Source organism: Solea solea, chromosome 5, assembly GCF_958295425.1.
Source record: "Solea solea chromosome 5, fSolSol10.1, whole genome shotgun sequence".
Taxonomy (NCBI): Eukaryota; Metazoa; Chordata; class Actinopteri; order Pleuronectiformes; family Soleidae; genus Solea; species Solea solea.
Window position 1 is genome coordinate 21972949 of NC_081138.1, and position 24374 is coordinate 21997322.

The 24374-nt window shown below is 40.6% G+C and overlaps 1 protein-coding gene across 1 annotated transcript in view; it reads left to right on the forward strand.

The window, feature by feature from the left end:
- Positions 1–23602, forward strand: part of ush2a (Usher syndrome 2A (autosomal recessive, mild)) — a 197253-nt gene extending 173651 nt beyond the window's left edge. Inside the window, exons 74-93 of the mRNA XM_058630175.1 lie at positions 2306–2387; positions 2485–2630; positions 4201–4542; positions 4747–5108; positions 5210–5579; positions 5970–6251; positions 6341–6510; positions 7461–7791; positions 14452–14658; positions 15164–15256; positions 15971–16116; positions 16394–16512; positions 17314–17412; positions 17538–17714; positions 18498–18581; positions 18680–18821; positions 18978–19065; positions 19865–19933; positions 20825–21025; positions 21237–23602. Coding sequence (XP_058486158.1) covers positions 2306–2387; positions 2485–2630; positions 4201–4542; positions 4747–5108; positions 5210–5579; positions 5970–6251; positions 6341–6510; positions 7461–7791; positions 14452–14658; positions 15164–15256; positions 15971–16116; positions 16394–16512; positions 17314–17412; positions 17538–17714; positions 18498–18581; positions 18680–18821; positions 18978–19065; positions 19865–19933; positions 20825–21025; positions 21237–21326 — 3600 coding nt within the window. The 3' untranslated portion in view covers positions 21327–23602. The remainder of the gene's footprint in view (positions 1–2305; positions 2388–2484; positions 2631–4200; positions 4543–4746; positions 5109–5209; positions 5580–5969; positions 6252–6340; positions 6511–7460; positions 7792–14451; positions 14659–15163; positions 15257–15970; positions 16117–16393; positions 16513–17313; positions 17413–17537; positions 17715–18497; positions 18582–18679; positions 18822–18977; positions 19066–19864; positions 19934–20824; positions 21026–21236) is intronic.
- Positions 23603–24374: the final 772 nt, after the last annotated feature.

The window sequence follows — 24374 nt, forward strand, 5'->3', positions numbered from 1 at the left end:
TTTAAATAATATGAATTTTTAATAATATGAATTCAAGGAAGCCACGTATCAGGTCTAGCTGTTTAATCTTCTTCGCAGTCCGAGCTAGGCTGTGTAGTTTAAATGTGGAGTATAACTGGTCTATGATCGACAGGAACCTTCAAAATAAAGTAATAAAATGTGTCACAGCAGAGGTTTGTGCGTATTAAATGGTGTTGCACATTTTTTGTGCATTATACAGGTGAATGATCAGTCGTCGGTTAACAATAACAATAAATTAATAATAGAAATGCACATTTTGAATCCAGAAAATAATCGACGGATGAATTAAAAACAACAATAATCGCTAATTGAAATTATTTATGTTGTCATTCCTCTGGTTTGTGTGTGTGTGTGTGTGTGTCAGCATCTTTGTTACCATGTGCATAACATGAAAATGTGTGTGTGTTTTTAAGAGGGGAAAAGTTATTGAGGGAGATGTTAATGTAATGTAATAGTCGTGTGTTTCGGGTGTTACACCGTTTGATTACTGTCTGTCTAAATACTGGTGTGCTTGTGTGCGACCGTGTGTGTGTGTGTGTGCGTGTCCACCTGTGTGTGTGTGTGTGTGTGTGTGTGTGTGTGTGTGTGTGTAACCAGCAGTTAACGTGCTGAGTTTCAGTGATAAAGTGTTTGAATGTATTGCCATCTAGAGGCGTGTAGCCGAGTCTCCATGCTCCTATAAAAGCTGCCAGCGCCAGATGCTGCTATTGACAATGTGCATATGTTAACCGCTTTATAGGCCACATGCCTCACATATTTCACTGGCTTTTAAGGCAGAAAGATCTCTCATTCGTGCTCACTTAATCTATCTCTCCCTTTTGCCACATCTGTCTTTTTTTCCCTCTTCCACTTTCTCCTCTTTTTTGAACCATTCACGCCATCTCTCCATTGTCTTGCTCTCTCTCTCTCTCTCTCTCTCACACCTCCCTTCCTCTATCTCTTTGTCAGTTATTAACTTACTCACTCGCTCACTTTTTTCCTTAACCTTCTTTTATAATTCTCTGCCATTCATCACCTCACTTGCATATGCATAGATATTTCATTCCCAGCTCCTTTTTTTTCCCCTTTCACTCCCACCATCTGTTTCTCTTTCTATCACTCCATCCCTGTGTCTTTCCCTCCATCCTTCCCTCCCTCGCTCCGTCTCTACCGAGAAGTGCTGTGATTTGCAGGAGGATTTAGCGTGTGTCTTGGGGCTTATTAATCCTATTTTACTGAGGATGAAAAACATGTTGGCTCCCAGACATGAAAACTGTGAATACATGCACTTTGGTTGTTGTTCAGACAGTTCATCCTTGGTGCCACGCTACGGTGATTTGCCAGGCTTTTTCGTTTGATTCACTTTTGAATTGGAGCCGATTTGATCCTCTTGCCACTGCGGCTGAAGTGGGTTACCAGTTAATCTCTTTACATATGCTTGCTTTTGTGAAAGCATACAAACTGCGGAGTCAACGCGTACAAAGATATATCCTCCTTTCCACACACAGAAACATCAGTCTTGTACCTGAATCAAAGCTCACAATCATAAACAACACAAACAAACTATCAGGGAACGCCACATCCTGAAGCCGAGTGCTCCCTAACTACCATGTCATCACACGCCAGGGTCTTTTGAAACAGCAGTGTGTCTCTTATCAATTAGTAAATGTTGTATTTCACACACACACACACACACTACTCTGTGTCTGCCAGGCTGTTGGGTTGGGTCCCATGGCCTAAAGCTACTGGCAGCCACACTGTGTTTGTGTATGTTTGTGTGTGTCTGATAGAAAAGGGTTCATGTGTGACATAAACACTCAATCTGGAAGCTTTGGAATCACCCATCAGGGACGTGTGTACGTACGTCTGCCAGTGTCTCTGTCTCTCTCTCACACACACACACACACACACACACACACACACTCATTCACTTCTCTGGTGTGTACTTACTTCATCGTGGCATAGTGTGTATGTTGAAACATTGATATCACAAATCCCCTGTCATGTCATCTTAGCCCGCCATTGTCTCAGTGTTGCTTTTCAATCCCCATTTTAATGAGTAACGTGCTGCCGGTTTTATTCACGCAGGGTTTATTTGTGGAACTAATTTCCTGATGCTCTCTTCTCTTTCCTTCATTTTCTATCACCTCTTCTTTCTTTCTCTTTTTTTTAACTGTCATACAATCATTCCTTTGTTTTGTCACTTTTTTTTTATCTCCCTCTCCCCTACTTTTGTCCATTGTTCCCATTTCCTTACATTTGTCCTTGTTCTCATGTTATACCTTGTTTTCTCTTTTTCAATCAGGGCTCAGTCCTCGAAGCAACAGTCTATGGTTTTGAACCATATCGTCTGTACAGTCTACGTGTGGAAGCTGTGAACTGGGCGGGTAAGTCGAATTTGTTCAGTAACTCATTTCAAAGCATCAGGGATATACACTGTAGCCAGTCCATTGAGTGTAGTTGTGTTTTTTTGTAACTCCTCAGGCAGTGTGGCCAGTCCATGGACAGGCATTAGGACCCTGGAGGCTGCACCTGCTAGTGTGGCCAACTTCACAGTGGAGCAGAGGGAGCAGGGCAGGGCGTTACTGCTTCGATGGGATCTGCCACGCGCTCCAAATGGACTCATCACGGTACACAAGAATACACAATACACACAGAGGATATATACCAGAGTCAAATCAGCCAATGTCAATTTTATTGCATAGTCTGTAGGAGCCATGTCCCATTTTAGAGGGTTGTATTCTATATCTTATATTCTGCCTGAGGCTGACACTGGCCGGGGTCATGCTGGGTTATTTGAGGTCACCTGTCATTTTACCCAGGTGTTGCCGATTGAAAGTGGCAATCAGTTTTCTACTGTGCTCGGTTTGAAGTTTCATTTTTGCTTAATGGAAATAGAGAGATGCTTGGTTCAATGGAAATGGGAAAATAAGCCAACATTGTAAGAGAATAAATGTAAAAACAATACCTAGCAGCAAACAATCAGCAGCCAGTAGCGCCACAGTACAGGAATTAGTCGCTACATAGCCCAACATCTTTACACTCTGTACTTCACGAGTGACAGTAAACGTAGTGATTTAAAAAAACAAACTGATGACTCGTCATCTTAAAACTAAGTGTCAGCCCTTAAGTTTGTAAGCTAAATAGAAGTCTTTGAGTTTCACGGTTTGTCCAGCACCATCGTATATTTGAAGCCAGAAGATACCATAATTGGATGAGAGGGTGGAGCTGGGCAACAGGCAAAGGTTGATCATCATCAAACATGATATTGGCTGTCAATCACACCATAGCCACGCCATAAAGCATAATCCTGCTTAAGGGTCTTGTTGACCCTAAATAGGACATGACTAAATGGACATTATGGTGTGTAAGAAGACCTCAAACTAGTGAATAAAACCATAAACTATTAAGTCGGGTGATTTTATTTTTTAATAGAAACCAATGGAGTCGCCGTCTGTTGGCCGTTCAAGAGAATTCAGGCTTCATGTTTTTCCACATTAGCTTCACTTTTCCGGACTCGGAGACTTTGTGTCCATTGTGAATTTACTCTCCATGGGGATTCATCAGCTCAACTCAGTCATTCATAATCCATTTATCTACCGCAAGTCTATTAGTCCTTTCTAATGTCATGAGATGCTGTTGCAATAAATTGCAGCAGTTTTAAAATGTTATACACAGTCAGAGGCTGAAACACACTCATAGTTATGCATCGAGGTACTTCACATACAGTACATCATGAGTCACATGCACATACATGTATTACCATACATTAGGGCTGTGTGTCTTCACTGCTCGCACAATTCCATTCAATTACAACTATAATGTCAACGGTTTTATTCAATACCAAGGTGGATCACAACGTATTGCATCCGGACTTTTCTATATTAATGCACATTTCTCATCCATCAATGCAAGCACTCAGACACGTATACATTTAAATATGAATTTAAGTATTTCTTTACAAATTAAATTGAAATGTTCAATCCCCCAAAACCAAATGAAATGCTTCTGTGGTAGAGAAACTGGAAAGTCATCAAGCAATGTTCTGTAACTGATTACTGTAGTTGCTGTCACTTGCATCAGTGCAGAATCGTCTATGTCAACATTGTGATGCATCATAGTTGTGTGCTGGCCTCTCACACCATTAATGCCTCATACGACACCTCTCCTCCTCCTCCTCCTCCTCCTCCTCCTCTCCAGATGTATAACGTGTACAGTGAGGGAAACCTGGAGTTCAGCGGTCTAACCCGCAGCTTCCTGTTTCGTCGTTTGGAACCGTGGACCGTTTATACGCTGACCCTTGAAGCTTGCACCTCAGCAGGCTGCACACGCACCGTTCCTCAACACATCACCACAGCAGCTGCTCCGCCGGCTTCTCAGCTTCCTCCGAAGCCTCTCTTCGTTGGCCCAGACCATGTGTCACTTAGCTGGGGACCTCCCGCCCAACCTAACGGGCCAATCGGAGAGTATTTCTTACTTGGGAGAAGTCTAGATGAATTTGGGAGGGGAAGAAGTAATGGCGAGGATATTGAAAGAGGAAAGGTGGGTGAAACTAAAGATATATCACTTAAATTGTAGACAGTGACATCTGGAGGTCTTACCATACTTTATGCAGTTGATGTCCACCATGAGTTGTGTACACGTTTTGCTCATATATACATGCTTGTAGCTCTATAAAAAGTTGTGCCATGATCTGTTTTGTCTCGTCTTGGTTTTCACTCAATTATTCACCTTTGTCTCCAACAGGTGGTCTTTAGAGAATCGTCTCCACAGCAAAATGAAACCTTTTCCTACACAGTGACCGGTTTGCGACCCTGGACTCAGTATGAGTTCAGTGTCCGGAGTCACAACCCTGCTGGCAACACCAGCAGCCCCTGGGTAACTGTAACAACCAGACAAGCTCCCCCTCGTGGTCTAGCCCCGCCAACAGTGAATCACCTCCAAGACCAGCCCAGTAAGGTGTTGGTCTCATGGACACCTCCGCTGGAGTCCAATGGAATACTTAAGTCATACAGGATACAAAGGAACAATGTCAGTTTGTCTTTTAGTTTTGACCCGACTGTCCTCAGCTACACTGATGAAGACCTTCTACCATTTACAGTTTATAGGTATGACCTGCTTTTTTTAAAAAAAAAAATATATATATATATATGTATTCCTTTTTGTGAGGACCCCCACTTTCATCATTCACTTTTGCTTATTTCTGCAGCTACTCAGTCATAGCCTGCACATCTGAGGGATGCATCACCAGTCCTCACACCAACATCACGACCTTAGAGGCTCCACCTGCCACAGTGGAAGCTCCCACGGTGGACACCATCACGTCCAAGAGTATAAACATTTCCTGGAGTAAACCCCCAACGCAGAATGGAGAGGTTACAGAATATGTGCTGAAAGTGAACGACAAAGAGGTTTATTGTGGGGGAGACTTGAACACAGTGTTGTCCGATCTGCAGCCTCACACTTCATATCAGCTGGCTCTGTTGGCGTGTACCAGTGGTGGGTGCACCGCCAGTGCTACAGTGTCTACTATGACCAAAGAAGCTCCTCCCACTGGCCTGGCAGCCCCGACCCTAAAGGTGTGTGTTTATTTTGTACCTGAATCTTTTGCGATGTGTGTAGCACTTTGGATTTCAGTCTGCAGTTATCAAGGAAAACACAGCCTGCTTTGTTCTAGACTGTAGCCTTTTGCACTAAAGCAACACTGTCAGCAAGTTTGTGAGGATTATAAAAAAAAAATAGAGGTGTTGATTCAACATAATGTTTGTGTGGAACAACCATAATTGCACAAAGTGCTCTAAAGAATTCTAGATTAAGTTCAGTACTTAATAATAAAACTTTGAATTGAATGTCAACTCGGATTCAGGTAGTCGAGACTTGTACTTGTACCCCAATAAATGTTTAGTGACATTACTACAACACTGTCAATGGTACAGTTGACAAATAATGCATTTTTTTTCCTTTTAAAGGTGACTGGTCCGGAGTCCGTGGAGATCACTTGGAAACCACCGGAGCATCCTAATGGCATTATCACAGGATACGAGCTCTACAGAGATGGAGACGTTATCTATGTTGGCACCGAGACACATTTTCACGACTTCACACTTTTGCCAAACGTGGAATACAGCTATGGTGTCAGGGCCAACAACAGCAGAGGGACAGTGAGCAGCACAGCAAACTCAGCAAAGACTCATCCGTCTTCTCCTTCTGGTGTCGGTCTCCCTGTACTGACGCCTCTGGGTCCAGACCAGGTGGGTCAGTCATTAGTAACAGCTGGATTATAAAAAAAACTTAACCTTTGTTGTATGTTGTTTTTATTGTTTTATGCTGTGTGTTGTAGGTGAAAGTAGAGTGGAGTCCCCCAGTCCGTCCTAATGGAGACATTGTGAATTACACTGTGTATCACAGAGATCCAGTAGTGGTCGGCATCAACAGCACTGTGTTCACTGTAGAGGACCGTGTTTTCTCTGAGCGGCACACCACTCTGCATGGGCTGACTCCATACCACAGGTCAGTCAAAGCACAATTCACCACAGTTTAAATTTGCTGTCTGTAAGTCTAGGAAAGCAGGGTTGAAAAAAACAAAAAAACATTATAAGTTTGTCCGTAGGGGAACTGTGAATTTGGCTGCACTTTCTCTGTGTTTTTCCAGTGAGACGCTAGCTACATTGCTGTCGTGAAGACGATGCATCGAGCTGGTTGTCCCCTCTTTTTATTCAAGCAACTTCATTTATTGAAAGGACGTGAAGAGGATTTTAACAATTAAGATGAAAAAGAAACAAATTATAAACTACATGTGTAATTATACAGCAATATAACCCTCAAATTTAGTTTATATATATATATATATGTATATAAATATATATGTATATAAATATATACATATATGTACAGTATATATGTATAGCTCGTTTATATTCAATTTTAATGACCTAAAACAATGGGGACATTCAATGTCTCCCTGTGTGGGAGTGAACAGTGTATGTTAATGATGAAAATGAGCACCATGAAAGGAAGTGCCATTGTTGCCATTGCCAATTACCTTACCTACCATACCTTAAAATAACTGCACTGAATCTGGAAGTAAAAAAAAACCAAAACATGTTACCTTAGTTTTGTAAAGACCAAAAAAAAATTTAGAAAGCTTTCAAGTGTGTATATCCCTGTGTTTGTGTATGTATGTCATTGTGCTTGATGCAACAAGTTGAGTACTAATCACGTACTGATCAGCCTCTTTAAAGTGTAAACTGAATATCTATCATTTTTGGAAAAAAACTAAACATTTCACACATCAGTTTGAGATGTTTGATTACAAAATGTTGTCTACAACTAAACAATGAATCAAGAAAATTGTCAACAAACTGCTTAGTAATAAGAATAATAGTGATCAAAATGTGTGATTTTTTTTTTAACTCTAAGACAATATTACAATGAGCATTCCATTTTGTGTTTGTGTGCAGGTATGAGGTGAGGGTGGAGGCTTGCACAGCTCTGGGCTGTTCCTCCAGTGACTGGTCCTCTGTGCTCACACTGGAGGCTCCCCCTGCTGGCCAGGTAGTGCCATTGCTACACCTGCACCTCGACGAACACACGGGCCTACAGACCACCTTCCTGCTCACCTGGCCCCCTCCAGCTCGGCCAAATGGTAGAGTCCTTCATTATGAGGTGTACCGCAGGCTGGAACCTACCACTGCTACCAACACAAGTGATACAGGAACACGTGTGTTCAGGAATGTCTCGACCACATGCAGCGATGAAGGACTCCAACCATACACTCAGTATCAGTATCAGGTATAATGCTCTGTTTTTCTGTGTGTGTGTGTGTGTGTGTGTGTGTGTGTGTGTGTGTGTGTGTGTGTGTGTGCGTGCGTGCGTGCGTGCGTGCGTGCGTGCGTGCGTGCGTGCGTGCGTGTTAAGAGTAAATGGAAAGCAGTCATAAACAGTGATGGCACAATACCACTTTTGTGTCTGATACTGATTTTGCAATCTTGAGTATCTACCAATACCGATATTTTTCCGATACAGTGATTTTAGACAATTTTTGGACTATGAAGCTTTTAACAACACATTTGTGCTGAGTCATTTCAAAGATATAATTCTCCCACTGTGTAACAAATATTGCTCTCCCAAAAAGGAGAAATAAACAGCCCAAACATGACTCAGCTAAAATACTTTTGCTGATTTTTGGATTGTATCGGATTTTACATTTTTATCTGTCCGATATCTGATCCAGTGATTTTTGACCAGTATCGGACTAATACTGATACTTACCGATGCAGATTCCCATCCCTCGTTGTAAATACAGAATATGACTAGATATGCATATCCTTGATATTTAAGTCTTTCCTTAGCTTAAAAGTATTCACTGCATTTTTCTATCTCTCTCTGAAATGATCATGTATGTACATGGAATTGAAAAATCTAAATAATCTTAAATGTTTAACAACAGAAAGCAACATGCTTACCGTAACGCATGTATGTGCATGGGCAAATATTTCCGTCGCAGAATGAAATTATACACGTGGAAATATTTACTCCTTTATATACTCTACTGGACATTGTGAAAAGTCAAATATTATGTCAGATGTGTGATCCTCATTCGGTGATGAGCACTGAAATTAAGTGTTTGCTAAAAGTCCAGTCACACGCACAGCGGCGTACACGCACACACACGCGAGCGAAGTAATCAGACAGGTGTTAAATGGAGGGGTCCATATTTATGCTGTTGTGTTGTGCATTGGTGCACTAATTGACAGGCTAGCCCTTTGGAAGTAACAATAACATTAGTATTCCTGCCTGTCAGACGTACGAGCCGAGGCCAGAGAACCTGTGTAATTGATTGAGTTTGCCTGATTGTGGTGCAGTCTTTATTTACGAGGGTCCTAATTTATGACAGGGGGAGGGAGGGGAGGGGAGGGAGGAGCTTTGGGAGATGACGGGCGGGCAACAGAGCCATTAATCACTGGGCCCTCAGAGCACCCACTTCCTGATTACCAGCCAGCCAATCGAATTAACTGTTAGCCCCCATGGTAACAGAGCTTGTATTGGAAAGACCTTTTAATGGTGACCGCTACACGTCCCCTGAGGATTCGTCTGGGGGGGATTCGACTACGTGGACAGGGTGACGGTATGTGTGTGTTGTCCACGAGCACGTGCACGCAGCATCACTCTCGTGTTTGTGTGTGTGTGTGTGTGTGCACGTGCCAACGCGTGCGCGTCAGAGACGGGAACGTGAACTAACTGTTTACACTGAATTTATTCTCCATGCACCGAGTCTATCGCTCCATCTACAGAACCATCTATCTGCCCGGGCTTTATTTTTATTTAGCTGTTAATCTGTCTGTGTCTCACATCCTTTCTCTCCCCGTGTTTCAGGCATACACAAGGACGATAAGTCAGTTCAGTTTAGCACATCACGGTGCATAGAGAGAGAAATCATATTAGGCTAATTACACTGGGTCATAAGCTCCTATTGACAGCTTTATGCTTGGTTTTAATTACTGCCCACTTTCACACAACTTAGCCCCGTCACCCCAAGTAGATGCACTCGCCAAGTAGTTCTGTTGGCCTATCAAATCAAGTCTGCACTCCGAGCGTCCAATAAAAAGGCTGGAATAGTGTCGGGAAGTTTCCTGAAGTCGTTTGTTGCCATGGTGGCTCATTTGCTGCCATGGCAGCTAACGGTGTATTTTTATTTTGTGTCTAATAAGCCAAATTGTGGCCCAATAGGAGAGAAGAGGAGCGAAAGCAGTAAAAAGTCTGTGGATGATATAAGGGTGAGGAGATGAGTTCTACCTTTCAGCAATGGATCAAGGGCAAGGTGATCTGGGCCGACTTTAATGTTGAACTTTTTCTCTCTGTCCAGTCCGTGTGGCACTAACTTCTTAATCAAACCCAAAGCCTTGCGTCATGTTGATGTATGAATTGTGTTGCCACTGAAGGAAGAACATGGTGGTTGCTGGGTAGAAATGTTTTATTGCTGCAAGTTAATTTTTTATATTTGGCAGAAGCAAATGTAATTGAAACTCTTTAAAGCAACAAGTCACAGTTGCTGTGTAAAACACGCAGACTGTGACACTAACAGGCTTGCAGGTCCGGGAAAAAGAGAAACAACTGCTTATGGTGGAACAGAAAAAAATAGTTTATTGTTTAGTGAAATGATGTGAAATAAAAATAGCGTCAGATGGAGTCAGATGAGGTCGAGAGCAAAAGGAAACGGCTGTATCTGGAGCCAAATCATAAAACAAACCATGCAAAGAAACAGAAAAATACACTTACCTGACAAAACAATACACCAATAATAACACTATAATTACTAGTGCGCAAACAACTACAGTATGTGTAGAGAGAATATTTATAAGAGATTTATAAGAGAATATTTAAAAATATATATATGAGTCAAATCAAATCAAGCCAAATGTATCTCTATAGCAAGTAAAAAATGACCCTGTCACCTTATTCCTAAACAGAACAGGTGGTTTCCATGGTAACTGGACACAAATCACAGAGGGCGAAACATCACCTGTTACATCTCAAAAAGGATGGTGTGATCTTTCCTCTGCCATCGTTTACAAAAGGGAATTGTGTGCTTTTAAAGTGACACTAAAATTGTCAATTAAACACCACATATGATTAGGATAAAAAAATTGGGATTTGTGTTAAATATAACAAGTTTTGTGTGAACATAACTACTGAGGGTTCTCCAGCTTCCTCCCACAGTCCAAAAACATGTAGAGGGTAATTGGACACTGTAAACTGACCGTAGGTGTGAGTGTGAGAGTGGATGATTGCTTGTGATGGACTGATGACCTGTCCATGGTGTACCCTGCCTTTCACCCTATCTCAGCTGGGTTTGGCACTAGCACCCCCCGTGACCCTCATGTGGAGGATAAAGTGGTAGACGATGAATGAATGAGTGTTACAATGTTAGATTTAACATTGTATTGTGGGATGGGAGGACAGCCTGTAGAAGTGGCCTCAGCTAATATACACTAGCATGTTTAGCCACTTCATAGAAGCTCCGATGTGTATCAGTAGTTTTTTAAAGGTGGTGGGACACAATCTTATTTATTTAAAGGCAGACAAAAAGCCAAGTGAGTCTGGATTTTAATTTCAACCGCAGGTGATGTGTATACTGCAGAATGCATTGCAGGAACAAACGTGATCCTGTACCATGTTTTGCCACTGGAAAGAACGACCTTACTGCTGCTTTCACTTCTGCTCAAGAAGTTCCACCCATAATCATTTCTTTAGTAGCACCTAGTAGGTATGAGGTAGTTAAGAAAAGGCAAAAACAAAGAGCAGACATACATAAGCAACAGATAGATAGATAGATAGAAAGATAGATAGATAGATAGATAGATAGATAGATAGATAGATAGATAGATAGATAGATACTCTATTCATCTCATAGAGAAATTCACAGTTCAGCAGCTCCAGAATATGTTACAAGATAGAAACATAAGAGGCATGCAAGTCTATGTACAGTCTAAATATAATATGAAACATATGTATAAAAAGGAAAAAAGAAAAAATATATAAAAAATATAAAGACGTTAAAAAGAATGAGAGTGGGAAACCAAAGAAAGAATCCACAGAGAAAAAAGAGGCGAGTCAATAGAGGTGTGCAGATTATAATAAGTGGTTTGTTTCAAATATTGGATGGGGGGCAGGTTATACACACAGGACTGGACAGATCAGGACAGGAACAACACAAACAGACAAATAACATTTTCACACTCACATTCATAATCTTGGAGATTAAAACATTGTACATGTCAACATAACAAAACAGAGTAGTCCACATGTCTAAATCGGATTATTGCTTATTCTGAGTATGCTATTTAAATGAAGGGGATGGCCGTTTCAGTTTATTATCTTAATCTACTTAATATCAAAATATTATTGTCAATGTGAATGTAATACAACCAAAAAAATTTAATCCAATGACTATATATATTCAGTATATTTGTAATCACATATGTTTGTTTTATTTGTAACATTTCTTTTATTCTCTCTGACCCGTCGTACACACAGAGACGTTATGGGCTCATATCACATCGCTGTTTTCCTGCACAGTTCTCTTTGACCTTTCAGAATGACAGCGTGACCTTTGCCTAATTCTTCCCTCCATCCCTCCTTCTCACCTGCTTCCACACACACACACACACACCCCTGCTCCTTCATTCTTCTTCTTCCTGCCATCACTCCCACTGTTTTCCTGTCTTCATCCACCACGCAACGTTAGACGGAGGAGCGCAACGAAGATAAGGACGTGCTCACAGTTAATCATGAAAGGACTCACTGGAAGAATGTGTGGATATATCAACACTGACTTTGTCTTGATATTGAACAGCACTCTTTTGATATTTTCTGTAATTTATAGTCCGACCGCTTACATGATTGCACACGAGATGCAGTCGAGTCACTAAACTACAAGACGAAGTAGATTCAAGAGTGCTCAGTGTTGATTAGAGTCAAGTTACGTGAGTTCCAAGGTGGTTCTCCACTTAGAGTTGATATACAAATAAAAAGGTTTGATCTTAAAACACAGGTGTCATTATTTAAAATGACTTATTAACTGTGTAACTGCAGTTCAAGTTAAATACTGTGTACGTATCTCAACACTGAAAACACCCACATTAGAGCATTAATGTGGCAAAATATTATCAATTTTTAGTTTGTAGTCTGACACATTGGTTCTGATGTCCTTAAAATCTATATTTTTTTCTTTCTTATTACCAAAAAGAACATTTCAAATCTAAACATTGAAATATAACCAGGTGTAAAATCCCAATGCGATCAAATTTCCCATGATTCCTCTTTGTGTCATGTCCACTCAGCCCTCCCGCCTCCCCCCGTGCCATCCCCACCCTCTCTGTCTTTCCCCTCTTCTTCCTCCTCTCCCATCTCTGTCCATCTGTGCTGTCACTTAGATCAATCAGTCTGATTGATCACGGGCTAATTGACTATTATTGAGGTTAATTCAACTCTTAACACACTCGCATGTACACGCGTACGTGTACAAAACTCCCGACCACGGTCGCAAACAATAAGCCACTAATACGCGGACACACACTTTCAAGACTAAAGCTCGGAACCATCCATCTGCCTACTGCACTACTTCTGACAGGCTACAGATGACTTACACATGCAAATCCCAACCCCGCCTGACCCTGTGCTGTGTACACCCTCTAATTATACCCAAAGTGAGCACACAAATAAGATTACTGTGTGTGTGTGTGTGTGTGTAACTCCTTGATGAAGGTGAAAAGTAATTGTCATGCTAGATATGTTGGTGTTGGGTTGCATGGTGAAAAGGTTTTGCTCTCACTGCTGATGCTGGTTTTGATGGATGGTCCTATGAATTGACTTATATCCTTTTGTTGGCCTGGTGCATGCTGGGTAATTAAGAGGCACCTTCATCATTAAGAGTTAATAAATCTAAACTCTTGTGACAGACGGAAGAAAAAAAAAGAAAGTTTGTCTGACTCTTACGTTGCATTCCCTCCATCTAGCAACCTGGCAACCCACAGTGATGTCACCTGCGCACTGTCCGTTTGAAGCCTTGTATTTTGACCAGCGCTTGAACATAAAAAGAAAGGAGAAAACATTAGTGAACATGTTTGGAGGAGCGAGCATGAGTCTGATTAAAAGCTCCTCTAGTACACATCACCTGCAACCAGGCTCCTTAATGGCTTAAGTGGCTTTAAAACTGTAGTGTGTCATTTTTGTGGTTTGTTATTGTGTTACCCAGTGACATTTCCACACAGGAAGTGATTTTTGTTGCATTGCTACTGATGGAGACAAGGTGGAAGCACAACAGCAACATAGTGCCTGCAAATGTTTCCATGTTTCCAGAAAAACACCAAAAGGCCCCTAAAAAAGCTTGTTATTCAGTACTTTGGGGAGAAGGGAAGGGGAGGGGTGGGGTGGTGAAAGATCACCTCGGGGTCTGCAACCTATGGCTCTCGAGCCACATGTGGCTCTTCAGCCCCTCAGCAGTGGCTCCTTGTAGCTTTGTATTTTTTTTTTTACTTCTTTCAAAGTGAATACCTGACAAATTTGTGTTTGAAATATAGGAAGCAATTTGGAGTTCTGTCCAGATTTGGATCCACATACTTATGCCAGTTCTCAAACATCAAATGTAAATGTTGCTTTATTTATTTCAGTGGGTTACAATGTCATTCATTTTCCACAAACAATGGATGGACTAGGTCTGCATAATTCTGCAAAACTCTATATGTGACTTTATTTTCTGGGTCAAATGGGTTTTTGTGGTTCCAGATTAATTTTATTTGGGTGCAGAGTGGACAAAAATGGCTCTGATCATAGGTCATGTTGAGGTGCCTGTAATATTTTGATAATTAGACAGAATTCTGTTGTCATTATTTGACTCTAAATGGAACCATAATCAGTTCTTGATCATCAGATATTCTTATTGACCAACAGGTGTGGGCAGTCAACCTGGCTGGTCGCACTAGCAGTCCATGGGCCAATGGGAGGACAGGACCTGCACCACCTGAGGGCGTAGACCCTCCCATTTTCCTGCACGTTTCGGCCACCTCTGCAGTCGTGGATATTCGCCCTCCAGCTCAACCCAATGGGATAGTTAGCCTTTACAGAGTCTTCTCTCGGACCCACAACAACCTCACTCTGGTAAAGATGGAGTAACACTCATATTAAGGTTCATGTTGGAAGTCTGTGCTGCGTTCTCTTTTCATTTTTTTCCCAACTGCATCCCCTTTCCATTTTAACTGCCTCTTCCTCACCGTCTCCTTGAAGCTGTTTTCAGACATAAGCTCCGTCTGGAGAATTGTTTGGCATGTTTTCTAGAGACTGCGTTTACAAATGAAAATTGCAGGGTATGGGGTAATGTCCGGAACATTCTGGCGAGGGGTGGCGACTGGCCTGGGCATGCAGAAAGTGGGGCACCCGCTTATTGTGAATTATCCTATTCTCATTGACTCACTGGAACATTTTGCCCAAATTTGACGAGGGAGCAGGCAGGAGAAGTTCCAAAAGAGACCTTTCCACACCTTTGTGTTTTTGATTTCAGGAAAATATTGTTGTGTGTTTACATGTCTGACAACAGCTTATTGTTTCTTCTTCCTCCCACTGACTCCTTCATGATATAAACGACATGATATACCTCTTCCTGTAGCTCTCAGAAGGAACGTCCAGCCAGCAGATCCTCCATGGTTTACATCCTTATACCCAGTACTGGGTAGGAGTAGAGGCCTGCACCTGTTTTCAGGTAATATTATTTAAATGCAGCGTTACATGGAGTATATTTTCTTTAGTACAGCTCTGCCTGGTCATGAAATTAATGGTTTTGAAAGACAAACTCCCACTCATTTTCTGAAAAGAGCCAATGTCGACCCTCCACGAGCTACGAGATTGTAAGATGCTGTTATATCTTATATAATTGCGATGTCATGGAGAACAACTACACTTCCTACAATACCCAGGTGTAATAGTAATGTGTCTAACTGGTGAACCGTGCACATATTTACCACAGCCACGAACATCTTGTCAGCTACAATGGGGAGGTTCAGCGGTTCATGACATGTGCTGTAGATACTGTTTACTGCACATACTGTGGTGTACTGCAACATGATATAAACAAGGTGTCAAACTCAAAAAGGAGAAACAGTCATTGTTAAGGCATCACTTTTATACTTAAATAACCTTTTTATACTTGTTACACTTTGTGTTTTATTTGGTTTTATTTTGGAGGTTATTCATTTAACTGGTGTACAACTGTTATCTAAAGCACTCCACCAAGAAAACACATCAACCAAGAAAATGTAACTACACTTAAGTTATTATATTAAGTAACATGTAGTGGGAATTATTTGTCTTAAAAGCATTTATTGTAAAATAATTTAGGTATACTGTATACATTTTGTCAATTTATTCTGTCAGGATACAGTTTTTGTACTCTCTTTAAAACTTTATTATTTCCCAGTGCTGTAGCCGGGGTCCAGTGAGCGAGCTCCACACCCTGGCTGCTCCGCCAGCTCACCAGCCCCCTCCTCGTCCCGTCACCCGGACCTCTCGCTCCATCCAGCTCGACTGGGATGAGCCTTTGGCACCAAACGGAGTCATTGAAAGGCGAGTAGATGACACAACAAGTTCCCCATTTGTATTGTCTGGAAAACAAACCAAACTTCAAAATTAATTTACGATGTGAGCAGTCTCTCAAAAATAAATAGCCATATAGCCAGTATAATAACAGAAGAGAGCAAGAAATTGAATGTGTTGCTATATAATACACCTTAATACATAATACACCTTATGTGATGCCTAAGTTTCTGTTCTCTCCATTTAATTGTAATTACTTGAATGTTGAATAAATGACACATAAAACTCATTCCCTCACTGTTTTCAGCTGTGAGTTGCATCTCAAATCATCGTGCCCACAGCCCCCACAGCCTATGCCCCTCCCCTGCACCGAAGGACCAATTGAAATCAGCTTCTTTGGCAAAAGGCGGAGCTACAACGTAACAGGTGAGTCCATCCATCATCTATACTTTCCATTTTACATTGGATGGGGTGTTCAAATCCCGACAGGTCACCAGTCCATGAAACAAAAAATAAAGGCAAAATAAAGGGTAACATAAAAAAGTATGAACACTATAATAAGAATAAGAGAAACGCAGAGCAGCAGCAGCAGCAACTGACAATTTGCCATAAACACAAAACAAGAAGACCAGAATCATACATTGAATAAGAGTTGAAGCACCAACATTTTTTATTTGATTTTCATTTATTTTTTGCTCTTTTTGGCTCCTCCACAGCAGATGATCCACATATTCCTTCAATAGCCAAGCTCTCTAAACAATAGAACATCATTTTATTTAAATAGGGACAATACAGTTATTGTAGTTCCAATACAAATAATGCAAAATAATGGAGTTTATTGCTATTGCTAGTTTGAGACTCTTGTCTCTAGTTGGACTTTTACATGAACAGTATAATAACATATACATGATCAAACACAATTAAACTACACTAAAACACAGAACTACATGCTAACATTACATAACACATGTATATGCATATACATAACAACTACAAGCTAAACTAGATTACACACAATAACAATTGTCAAATGATAAATATAAGACATAATCAGTACAATAAAATATGATACAACTTGCTAAAATACACTAAAACACAACTTGCAAGTCAAATAAACATTATATACTGATAACAATTAAGAATAATAAAGTAGGACTGAGGTAGCCCTCGTGAAATTTGGATAAAAGTAAGAAACACTGTGTATGTATACTATTTTTTTATTTGCAGGTCTTCAACCATACTCCACCTACGAGCTGAGAGCCGCCTGCTTCAACAACATGGGCAGCACTGCCTCCAACTGGACCAGAGTTACCACACTGAGTGAAGGTGACAAATGCACCAGAAAGGCAAACACAAATGCAAATCTCCCGCGTAATCAGTCATAACAAACACAACCACTCTCTCTCTCTTTCTTTCTCCCTCCCTCTCTCTTTCTCTCTCCCTCACTCCAGCCCCCCAGTATGTGTCTCCTGTCTCATTGGGCAGTAACCTGACAGTTATTTGGCTGGACTGGGCGGAGTCTTTCTCCCTCAATGGATACCTGACGGAGTACAGTGTGACCGAGAGCCAGCTGAGGGTCTACACTGGCTTCTACAGCTATCTCCACATTCCACGCACCTCACAGAAAAGTAAGAGTACACACACACACACACACACACACACATACATATATCTTCTACAAAATCAGATTACTGCTCAATGCTGTAACAAATAAATAAAAAATAAACTTGTGTATAAATACACTGTGACCCCAAAAACATCTAACTTTGCTTAATATGATTCATAAACTACTTGCAGCCCTTAAGCATTAGAACAGTCTCCATTAAAGGATGAGATATTGTTTAAATTAATTAGCTTTGCCACACTGTACATAGGCCATATAGCAGTTACGGGCAATAAGCTTCTTATAGCATGAACTTCATATCATATTTCATATTTAAGAGCTCTTTTAAAGGTGGACCACACGTTTCATTCTGTGGTAATATCTGCGCTTATTTGATCAGCTGTCAGTTTGACGAAGAGGACGAGTCAGGACTGTGACTAAGCGGGAGTTGTCATTCCAGACTGAGCTGCAGCTGAAGGTTGACAAAGTTGTGGCATTCGAAGGAGACTCTTAAGAATATTAATATTTAAAAAAAAAAAAAAAAAAAAACATTTAAAGGGATAGTTCAGGATTTTTCAGAAGTGGGGTTGTATGAGGTATTTAGTTTGTTACGTACAGGTGACTGCACTTATCTTAAGAATAATGTGTGTCACTTTGTAAACCACTCACTCCACTACACCAATGTTCAGTGTTTATGTTCTCTCAGGCCTGGCTATTGCACTACCAAATTGTCCCACTACATCCCAAAATTCAAGTCATTTATTCTATGTTTTAGTTGAGCTTCTCCATCTCTGTTTTTTTCCCTCAGCTCTGTCTTTTCAAGTGACTTGCACCACCAACAGTGGCACTGCCAGCACTCCCACCATCAGATACAGCCCCGCCACAGGCATCGGTAACATATGATCACACCATATACAGTTGTTAAGAATAAATAATTATAAATACATTAGGTTTAACTTGGTCATTTTCATTTTTCATCACTCCCTGCAGGTCCTCTGGAGCCTGAAGACAGCAGTAAACAGGACGCCAGCATGTCTGCCTTCCCAGTTTATACTGAACTGTGGTTTATCTTGCTGTTTGCACTGCTGGGTCTATTTCTGTTAGCACTTCTACTGGGCCTGGTGCTACAGAGGTATTGTAGAACAGAATAGAATAGAATTTCTTCTCAGATACTGTACACGTGTTAATATACATCTGCCCTGATACATAAAACTGTAGTAAAAAAGAAAAACACAGAGATTCGATGTAAACAAGCAGAAAATGATGTTGTTTTTTTCCTTCCTCGCAGAGCCCTGAGGAAGAATCCAGCAGCCAGAGAGCGCCCTCCACTGGTCATGCTTCAGAAGAGCAGGAAGCCTGGGGGAGAGACGTACATGGTGAGAGGAGCAATGATGGAGAGAAAGGAGGAATGAGGGAAGGAGAGAGTGAGGGAGGGAGGTAGTCGGGGTTGCTAAGAAAAGATGAAAGAAAAAAACAGTAAACTTTCAAAGGAATCAAATCCATTCACAAGGATTTAGTTTGATGCTCTGAGCGCAGCAGGTTGTTGAATGAAAAGTTTTTTCTGCAAATTGGAGATTTTTAAAAAAAGATTCTCCTTTGTGACCTAATTCCACTAGAGGGAGCTGTAACAGCCACTGTGAATGTGATGCACTCACTGTTGGTTTTATCTGTCCTGTTGTTTCCACACTGACTCATTTATTTGGGTGTTTTAACCTTGAGTTGAACCTCCTTTAGTGCATAGACTGTAAATTAAAGCTGGACGCGCTGTATACAGTTTGTTTTCTTTAAATCAGAGGATGATGTTTTATATACAGAAATGTACATACTGTATATAAGCAAACTATCCACATTTCTCCATTCGTTTGTTTACTTTTATTCTTTTTCTCAATCTTTCTCTTTCTATTATTTTTCCCCTTTCATTCATTGCGGTTGTTTCTTTTCTCCTTCTGTTACATCTGTCTGTCTTCTCTGACTCGACTCATCAATATATTTCTATCCCCACCTTCACATCCACCTGTCTTTCTCTCTCTCTGTCTGTCTGTCTCTCTCTCAGAGGCCCTGTCCTGAGTCGTGCTCTGAACATCACCCTGGCTCTGTGCTCCTCCGTGATTGCCGCAGAGTAAGAACGTTTCCTGGTATTTTTACTAAATGTTTGTCTTGTTGTCGCCCCTGCAGTTTGACACTGTAGCAGACTGTGTTGAGATCAGCAACGTTATACTTAAAAGCTACACTGTGTACACCGAGGTATGACATTGTATACTTTGTCATGTGCATGCTTGGGTGGTTGTGTTTGTGTGATCACAGCATGTTTTTTACTCAAATTATGAAATAGTTGGGGTTATAAAAGGTCTTTATTGTTATTCAGTTCTCATATTGCTTTTAATTGTTTGTTGAAATGCACTGAACACCACTAGTAATTAGCTAACTATTTATCTTTAGCTACATTAACTCATCTTGGTTGTAACGATTATGTAGTACAGTTACAAAGTGCTTTAGAGGACACGGATGATGAATTGAGGGCACACGATAGGTAACTATTTAAAGCTGTATGAGAACTGTATAGCAACTGGGGTGGAATTGAATGAGTAAAGCTGCAGCAAAATCACAAAAGAATAAATTAAAAAAACACACAAAGGTGAAATCAAGAATAAAAACATCGAAGAAGCGTTGAATGTTTTGCAAAGGTAAGGCAAATGAGTGTGACTTTCGAGATGTGCAATATGAAAGCATGTTCTACTTTATCTTCTACTCTATTCTGTTTTATCTTTGGCTAAATGCATCGGCTTTTGTTTTTGTTTTGTTTTTTTTAAATAAATGCACATGTTTCTGCATATTTTCCTCAGCCCCTCTGCTGTGTGCCACTCCTTGTCGAGTACTGCCCCCTGTTGATGGTTGACTTTATAACAATGGCAGCTAATGTCACTTGAAATTAACACAGTGATTCAAGTGTTATACATGTTTACCTAAATTTAAGTTACAGAATGGTGTGGTAGGTATATTATGTTTACCCTACGCTACTGCTCACATGATTAATGCTGTTGTTGTTGTTGTGGTAAAGCACAACAACAAAGATGGTGAGCAGAAACATGAAGTATACTCGTATAAACCGTCTGATTTCTAATAAATCTTCCACAGGGTCTGACAGACACAAAGATAGTTGGCAGCAGCTCACGGTTGAGCCCCATGTCTGTGTTGCGGGTCCCCAGACAGACAGATCTTGGTCAGTCTTACACCCAGCATCCCCTGCACCGCAGCGTTAGTCAGCTGATTGACAAGAAGTCACTGATGATGGAGGACGGAGGCTGGGACAATCCACTGGGACATGATTCTGGGCTGGTGAGAGTCAAAATGTGTTTGCATTTTATCTTGAATTTACCATGACATCCCTGTAAGGAGGACCAGCAGAGTAAATTAGGTTGTAAACAATTCATCATTTAATATGATTGTTGTATTTTTGTCTCTGTATATGTTTGGTAAAAGTTGATTCAGTAAATAGAGATAATCTCTCATTAAATAAACGTTTCTTTCTCATTTTTTTTTTTTACAGTATGTGGAGGAAGAAGAGTTTGTGGATGCCATCAAGGCCATAAGTTCTGTGAAAAAGGAGCACACCATGTTCACTGACACTCAACTTTAAGGCAAGGTCATTCAGTCAGGTATTGCAGCCAACATTCAGAACTGGTCTCAAACCCTTGCGGTCTGTGTTAACTGAGGACAGACGTGTCTTCTAATGGGATTTAGACAATCTATAATCCTTATATATGATTAAGGAAGTCTTAAAAATACTGGAAAAGAGACTTTGTTCACCGCTGGAGACCAGTGATTTCAGTTGAAATGTGTTGAAAATGTGCTGGATGGAGTGTCAGGGTTTAGAGGTGGTTCTGTAAAATAAAACCAGACACAAAGACCTGAGGAGAAAAAAACCATAAAGGTCATTTTACTGCACCGTTTATTTTAAACTGTATTGAAACAGGTGTTGCCTCATTTTACCACACTGCTTGTATGACTCCCTGTAGAGTCCAATCGCCTTAATGTGAGTAGAGGCTGTGCACACTGCCAGTTAAAAAGCTACAGTGTACTGTAAAGCTTAAATGTATCCATATCTATATTGTTATTATACGGTTTGTAGACCAATAACTGCGTTGTTCCTTAACTTTCAATTTTTTAACAGAATGTTCAGGATGATTTATGATTCATTTTGCTTGCCAACTGTTAGCAGTTTAGTGGTCTACTGGTTCCAGGTGATATTAAGCCATGGATATAAATGCTGTTAAACATGCATACAATAACCGCTGCCTCACATTTCCTGCATCTGTTCAATGCAGTGCTTGTGTAGTTCCTCAGACATAAACACAACACATTCAGAAGTTGCATTACTCTCATGAAAGGTAGGGGCAGTGCAGAGGCAATGTAGTCATTGTCATAAGTCATTGATTGAGTTGAGGGCCTCACATCATCACTTTTCTGTTGCGCTCTGAGAAGTAACCAAACTCAGCTCCTCCTCGTTGTATGTTAAATGCAAATTCTGTAGTTCTATAGTCCAGTGGTGTCAAACTGGTGGCCTGCGGGCCACATGCAGCCCACCTCTTAATATCATGTTATAACGAAAACATGGCCCACGACCTCCTCTTCCCTTAAAAACAGCATTCCACATTATTTACAGCACTTAATTTGTCTGTGTTTGATATTAATAGATTTATTTTGGCATCAATCCATTTCAATACAAACACTTTTACTTTGAAAGTCTGTAAAAATATTATCATAAATATCTTTATTGCAATCATGTAATAATTTTAAGATCATATTACCCACCTGATACTGAGCAGTTAGCCGCTAATTGGTCCTAAGGTCATTCAAGTTTGAAGCCTCTCTTCTGTACATTCTGCCCCTTATTGGAATATTCCAGCTACAAATATATCTCACAGACTTTCCCGGAACTGGCTCTTTTTCTGAGCTTTCTTTCAACACTTCAACACACATTTTCCGGCTCATAGCGTTAACTAGCAGCAGCATTAGCATTGTCGCTAACTCAATGCCAGCAAGCCTGGCTACTGAACAAAGCAGAAAACAACTGTAAAAATACCAACTAGAACAAATCACCTTGAAATAATCTGGGGGGATTAGCTCAGAAGAAAGGGCCCCAAAGGGCTCCAAACTAATGTAGAGCAAACTAGTTGTAGCATGCCTGGTTAGCTTGGTTAGCCTGGTAAACAAACAGTCGTCAGATTTAAGGGCGTTTCCACAGACTTATTGGTTAAAGTAATAAATACACATAAATTCACTCGGAACTTGGAAAGATCAGCTAAAACAAATCCTCAAGACTAAGAATTAAACCACAAATCAATGAAAGGTTGCTTCAACAAGCTGTCGTCGTGCCTAGGAAGCTTAAAATTATATGTGCAGCAATAGTTTCTAAGTTTTGACAAGACAAATGGCCTTGGTGTTAGTTTTAATGACGAAAAACTGCCAACTTGTGTTTTGTAAAAGTGTCTGGGAATCACACATGTGCCGTGTTGTGAGTGTTGTGGCTGTGACTTTGTGTAAAAAGCCCAATGTGAGCTTTTTGTGGACAGTTTACATTTTCCTTTTAGAAAGACATAATGGAATGAGGCGCCGTTGTAGTGACGCGTGTTAAGCTGTCAGTGTTGCTTGTCTGTCTGTGGCCTGAAGCTCCTTTCAGTCTCATATCAAGAAAACAATGGAAAACAATCTTTTTGGGAGGGGAGAAATTCCTCCCCACGTTGTGTCTTTACATTTTTTTGTAAGTCAAGTTTAACATGATAGTATTATCAGGGAAGGTTGTTCAAATCATGTGTAGTGTTGACTTTAAGATTGACTTTCATGTGTTTTGTGCAAAGCTGATTGTTTTTTTTTACACTGGCAGTATTATTTATATAAAATCGTATTTATAGATGCCCATCAATGTTTATTGCTTTTGTGGGATATTATAAATAATTGTCAAGAAAATGAAAAGAAAATGTGTTGTGTGTGCTTCATATTTTTTTAGTGCAACTGTATCCCCTTTATATATATATCTTTATTTAACGTTTCTTAAGCTTTTTTTCTTTTCAAACACTAGTTTTACAACTTATTATTATTATGATTATTATTATTTTATTTTCTTCCTGTTTTTCACTTGCATCTACATGACGAACCAGCCCAACTCACCGGCAAGCAGATGTGTGTTCTGTTTTCTCTTGATAAATTACTCAGTAGTGACCATGGCCATGCTTGGCTTCCATAGCAGAGATATGCTCTCTACTGCCATTGTAGTTTCCACTTTTTTGGCTTCTTAATTGACCGTAGGTGTGAGTGTGAGAGTGGATAGTTGTTTGCCTCTGTGTGTCCCTGCGATGGACTGGTGACCCGTCCAGGGTGTACCCCGCCTTTCACCCTGTGACAGCTGGGATTGGCACCAGCCACCCCTGCAACCCTCATGTGGATGATAAAACGGTAGAAGATGGATGGAAGAATAAGGCCAGAGTTCCTTGACTTGGGTAAGTATAATATTATTTTATTACATTGTGAACTGATATTTTAATGGCACGATTAAAGCAGCATTTACAAATAAACAAAACTCAACCGTAACAAACCAATGAGAATGTCAGGGGTGTAGAAGGAGCTGGAGAAACACACACACACACTTATGTGATACTAACAATAGAAGAATAACTTTGTAATCCCC